This window comes from Podarcis liolepis, assembly GCF_965112155.1.
Source record: "Podarcis liolepis genome assembly, chromosome: 17".
NCBI lineage: Eukaryota > Metazoa > Chordata > Lepidosauria > Squamata > Lacertidae > Podarcis > Podarcis liolepis.
In genome coordinates this window covers 22,324,267-22,330,266 of record NC_139571.1, presented here as the reverse complement: position 1 = coordinate 22,330,266, position 6,000 = coordinate 22,324,267, and the positions used below count along the sequence as shown (strand labels likewise).

General features: G+C 43.9%; 1 protein-coding gene across 1 annotated transcript in view; it reads left to right on the top strand.

The window, feature by feature from the left end:
- The first annotated feature begins 304 nt into the window (after positions 1–304).
- GLDC (glycine decarboxylase) overlaps positions 305–6,000 on the top strand; it is a 39,182-nt gene continuing 33,486 nt past the window's right edge. Inside the window, exons 1-2 of the mRNA XM_083482249.1 lie at positions 305–1,488; positions 1,935–2,013. Of these exons, the coding sequence (XP_083338375.1) occupies positions 1,177–1,488; positions 1,935–2,013 (391 nt within the window). The 5' untranslated portion in view covers positions 305–1,176. The remainder of the gene's footprint in view (positions 1,489–1,934; positions 2,014–6,000) is intronic.

The following is a 6,000-nucleotide window of genomic DNA, read 5'->3' as shown; positions in this document are numbered from 1 at the left end:
TTCTGAAAGTCAACCTGGTAACTATTCCTATGAATTAGCATATACAAATTTGTGTTACGAGTCTGTACCCCAAGCCCCACCCCAGAGCTGTAGCTACTGGGGGGACGGCTAGCTGGATTCTTTGCTCTGGGGCCAGGGGAAGCCTTCAGAAGAGCTCCACTGAGGCTCCCGGCCCAGTGATGCTCATGCAGGAGTGCCAAACTGGGTCTTTGACCCAGGTGAAATAAAGCCTAGTTTCACCCCTGCCCACCCTTGCACAGCAGTTCTAGTAAGAGGAAAAAGTAGGCAAGTGCTTCTTTAAACACAAAACGCTGCCACTCTTCCCAGGTGCTGCTTTTCCCATTTTTTATCTGACTTAAGGGACCGCTTGGTGTTTGCAATAAGAGATAATGCCGCACAACAGATAAGGCCGGCAGCAGTCAGGTGGGATTCCAGCAGGGGGGAAAGCTGCTGAAATTGAAGTTAAACTTCACGTAGGGGAAGGAGGTGAAAAGGGGATTGCAGCTAAGAATTCGGAAAGTAAAGAAGGTCGGGCCATTAACCGCAGGCCATCCAATTTTATTACAGTAGGGGGAGGGCAGGGGAACCTTAGGGGCCATGGCTGTCAACTTTTCCCTTTGCGAGGAATCCTATTCGGAATAAGGGAATTTCCCTTAAAAAAAGCAAAACGCTGACAGCTATGCTAGGGACAGGCACTGAAAACACTGCCTGATGATAAAAGCCCGAGAGCAGCAAAGGCTGATGAGAGAAAAAGGGGGACCCCCCCCCGGTGGTGCGTCGCCAGTGAAACCCGTGAGCACAGCAGCGGCACTTTGTCCTCCTGCAGCAGCGGAAAATACGGATGATGCGCTGCTGGGCGAGAACGTGGCTGCAAGCCAGTACCTCGGGTCACTTGTTCTCTGCGCGCTGCTCGGTTCAGGCCATCCTGGGGTGGGTGGGTGAGCGGGAGGGAGCGCTGGCTGGCTCTCGCAGGCGGGGGGGGGGACCAGCCCTCTCAGCAGGTGGCTTCTGCGGGGCGGGGCGAGCGAGCCCCTCCTCCTCCTCGCCTCGCCATTGGCTATAAGGAGCGCCGGGGGGCGCCTGGCCGCCAGAAAGTGAGTCGCAGGTGGTGCCGTCGGGGGAAGCAGCAGCAGCAGGCGCGCAGTGCGAGGGAGCGGCAAGCGAGCGAGGTCACCAATGCAGTCTTGCGTCCAGTGGTGGGGGCGGCTGGTGGGCCGGGGGGCCAGCCTGCACGGACCCCACGGCGGAGCCTTGGGGGGCAAGAAGGCGCCCGGCCGATGGGGAGGACGCCGGGAGCAGCAAAGGCTGGCTGGGGTGAGGAGGAGCAGCAGCGCCGTCGGGGAAAGCGCCGTCGCCGCCGCTGCCGCCTCTCCAAACACCTCGAGGCGCATCGAGAGACTCCTGCCCAGGCACGATGACTTCTCCGAGAGGCACATCGGCCCGGGGGACAAAGAGAAGCGAGAGATGCTGCAGACGGTGGGGCTGTCGGTGAGCCAAATCCAGGGGGCTCCCTCCTCTCCCCGCTGATGCGCTTTGCGCCCCCGTCCCGTACCCCAACCTGACCCTCGCCTCCCCTCTTTCTGTGCGCTCCGGGCAGCGCTCGCTTTGTCTGCCCGCTCTCCTTTCTCCTTCGCCCCACATCAATATCTTTCCCACCATGTCACGCCATCTGGCCTCATTTCACTTCAGAGTAAAGAGCTTTTCGAAAGTGGGGGAGGAGAGATCTAAATCGCGTTTCATAAAACCTCGGCTGCATGAGCCCGAGCTCTTCATCAAAAATTCCTCGTGAGTTTTTCCTCCCTTCATCCGTTCCTCTTGTTTGGACCCTTTGTCTGAATAATGCCCCCTTTTTGGTGCGCGGCTTAGGTGTTGGAGAACTTCAAACTTGCAGTCGGTTCATGTGATGCTTTTCACCCTATCCCTTGCCTTTTTAGAGTATTGACGAGTTGATCGATAAAACCATTCCTGGCAATATCCGCTTGCAACGGCCTCTGAAGATGGATGACCACATTTGTAAGTGTCCCTTTCAGCCTAGGGGCAAATAAAAAGCCTCATATGAAATCTTCCCCTCTCTGCTTTTCATTGCTTCTGATTTAATTAGTATAGCTGGGTAGGAGAATTTCATTCTCCCTATCAGCAATAGATTTAGTTGTGGGATAGCGAGTTATCTTAAAAGGCTTGGTGCAAAAACTAGATGACTATTGTGAAGAGCAGAATACAGTCTGCATAAACATACAGGGGACACCCATGTTAGTATTTACCCATAATTTCTCAAAATCATCTTTAAAATATACCATGCAAATGAATAAGCTAGTCTAATATACATGTTGTTTTTAAAAAGTTGTTTGCTGCCTTATTTGTATTTATTTCGCTAATTTTATTTAGTTAATTTTTATTTACTTTTAGGATAGATCTTTTTTAAAAAATAGAAATAAAATGTCCAATGTGATCTATATGGTCATATGCATAAATGTCTCTGAAGCACCTATCAAGAATGCTTATCATGCTGCTTAACAATCTAAAATATTTAACATTTTCCTGCCATTATGAAGCATATGCAGCTTTAGATAACATTACATTACATTGCCATGCCTCTAGTGGGTTTCATTATTCAAGAAATAGTTTAGGAGATCAGATTCTAACACCTTCATCCACACTGTTTCTTCTAGGTATGTCAGTTTGCAATGCCAATCAAATGTTACGTGTGATGATGTCACATTGTGTAGATGCTGATTCACAAGTACAAAAAAGGATTTTAAAATAAGTTTCCTTTTGTACTTTGTCACCAAATTGCCCCTTTGTGCAAAATTTCAATACTCATAATTTTTCTTGTTTAGAGGTTCTTGGAGAAACTTCCAGGGTTTGGGAGGCGGAAGGTACATCTTTAAAACAAAATAAAACAAATTATACCTAGCAGCATCAAGATTTCCTTAAGGGCTTAACATAAAAGTGCTCTCTAAACAAAATACCAGGAAAATGTGCTAGTGACATATAGATGGTTTAATCAAACTTTGTTCAACAGTTGCACTATTATAATCTTTTAGCTTCCTTCCCTTAGGGATAATCTCTTCTTTTTCATCTGTGAGAGCATTTAAAGATCTAGAACACACTGAATTGTCTTGCTCTCATTTTGGTGTTGTTCATCAGCCAGCTGCAGTTTGAGTGTAAACTTTAGGCCCAGCAGCCCTTTGTAAGGTTCTGGCCAGTTCAATCTGGTTACTTTGTGATGACATCACAGAACAGAAGCAGCAGGCGGAATGAAAACCCCCGAGGAACAATAGTCTGCAAAGATAGATTGTTAGAGGTAATAGAAAATGATGGAAAACTTACTAGTCTGTTTTTTCAGCTTTTATATTTTTATAGCTTAGCTTCTTTAATTAACTGTCTTCTCCCAGTTTGTGGTTGAAAACTGTTTTTTTAAAAAATCTGGATTATATTAATCCCTATTTGATATAATATTTGTGACTTGTAATTTTTGGAATGTTGCCAATATTAATCATACTTAGAGGAGACCCATTGAAATTAATGGACATAATTAACTTATTCATTTCAATAGCTGTGCTCTCAGTTAAATTTAGTTGGATACAACCCTTCCCTAATAAGATAACTCAAGAGTTACTATTGAAGGGGTGGTGGTTTCTTACAGCCAATTTATAATGGTTTGGGTTTTTTGGGGGGGTGGGTTAACCTATATATAATGTTTCAGTATAAAAGAAAGCATTGTGTGTCAGATGTGAAATGGTATACAGTACATGCATATTTTGCTTGTTCTTTTAAAATGTACATTTTGCATTTGATGGGCAACATTATATCGGTGTCATAACCAAACAAGCCACGTGATGTGTCTCTTAGTTGTTGGAAGTAAACCGCCCTGAGACCTCCAGGTATAGGGTGGTATATATAATTCAATAAATGCTCCATCCTCACAATTAACATTTTTAGGGGAAATTGCATTTTCCGAAGACTCAGAACATAGACTGAAATTGGCAATGTTCATGTGCCACTTGAAACGATAATTAACCACAACACAGTGGGGTTAGTGCACAGAACAAAATTAGCTGCTTTTCTCCTCCTTCATTCTGAATAGGAGCTGAGCAATAGTTTGGCTAAGCACGGCCTCCCAATCTGGGTTTATGATCTGTGCTCCAGAGGCAAACAGTGGGCAGTAAGCCAAGAACAAACCTTGATTACAGCTCATGGTTTGTCTAAAGAGAGACAAATCACAAGCTGAGGTTTGGGCATAATGCTAAGCCAAACCATTGTTTAGCTTTTAGCAGTACGACGGGAAAACAGGGGAGGGGGAAAGTGGCCATAATTTTAATCCTATGCACCAACATGCTATATGTTCACCTTTAAACTGTAGAGGAGATGTGGTTTCCCTACTGACTTCAGCTAATGCTTTCATTTTAGTACTTAGAACAGTGTAGCATGCAGTTGTCTAGGTATCATAGGAACCTCTTAAATTATACTTATGACATCTAGGCTCCTTAGATGCTGTATTGTTTTTAATACTCAATTGGGAGCTGCCCAGAGTGGCTGGGGAAACTCAGCCAGATGGTTGGGGTATAAATAATAAATTAATAATAACAATAAGTCAAAATATTCACAGACATCTTGCTACTTTAAAACTGAATACACTACAGGAACATAGTATATTGGCAATCATCTGTCAATTTCTTTCCCTTTAAGTAAAAACAGTGAACTATGCTCTCATTCTGCAGCTTTTCTTTACGTTTTATGTTCAGAACGTGTACGTTCACCTCAACTGAGCGGAAATGCAGTCTGATTTTTAATACAGTGGTACCTCGGGTTAAGTATTTAATTCGTTCCAGAGGTCTGTTCTTAACCTGAAACTGTTCTTAACCTAAAGTACCACTTTAGCTAATGGGGCCTCCTGCTACCGCATCGCCACCAGAGCCCGATTTCTGTTCTTATCCTGATGCAAAGTTCTTAACCTGAAGCACTATTTCTGGGTTAGCGGAGTGTGTAACCTGAAGCGTATGTAACCCAAGGTACCACTGTAATGATGTTGGTGAGCTCTTCCTTCCCGCTCTTCAGCAAAGATCTCTTCTCCCTGCAGCAAGATTTCATACCCAGTCCATTATTTATGGACCTATATATAGCAGGATAATTAAGCAAGGGCCAAAATGCAGTTGGGACCTGACCAAACTTTATTTAAGGTTTTGCAGAATGGCAACAATAAAACTCCTGCAGCAAAAGCAAAGGAGTTGAGTTAGTAATACTAAACTCTTCATAATATAGTATTTTGTATAGTGAACATGACACTAATTTCAGCTTATACTTAATGCAATATTGCTCTTTTTGTGCTTGAGTGCTTCCTTGCTGACTTTTAAATAAATGAGCGTTATTTGGGTCCACTGGTCCCTTAGTATGTCTTAGTAACATTCTGTAACATGCTGCCATCTACTTGGTATTCTCTGATAACATACTAATAGTAGTTGGCTGCATTTCTCTTCATGAGTACAGCAAGCTCCTTTGACAGTGAGTCTACTGAAGCCTGTTACAGAAAGCTGCAGCTCAAAGTTAAACATACCCTAGGGGTTGGTGACAACTAGGTGCCTCAAAACTTTGGCATGTAAACTGGATTATTCCAGTATTCCAAAAGGCTGAGGGAGAAATACAACATTGCGCAATCTGGTTGGTAACTTGTGCCATATTCTAATTTGGTGGCAACTACATATGATAAATTCATGTCAACAAGTTTATAACACAAAAAGTCCCTTACTGGATCTTGTTTTTGAACACTTTGTACTTGTGCCCCCTGATGAGTCTATAACTGATGAGAGGTAACAGCAACATAGGAGAGCTTGAGGCAAACAAGTATATACTCTGGCCATTTATGGCCAAAGGGCTGTGATACACAAATGAAAGTGAATGTACAAAGGTTTTCCCATATTTATTTCCCACCCTTACTGCCCACAGTTTAAAACAACTATGCAAGCACCGTTTGCACATTTTAAGTATTTACTGATATTTATT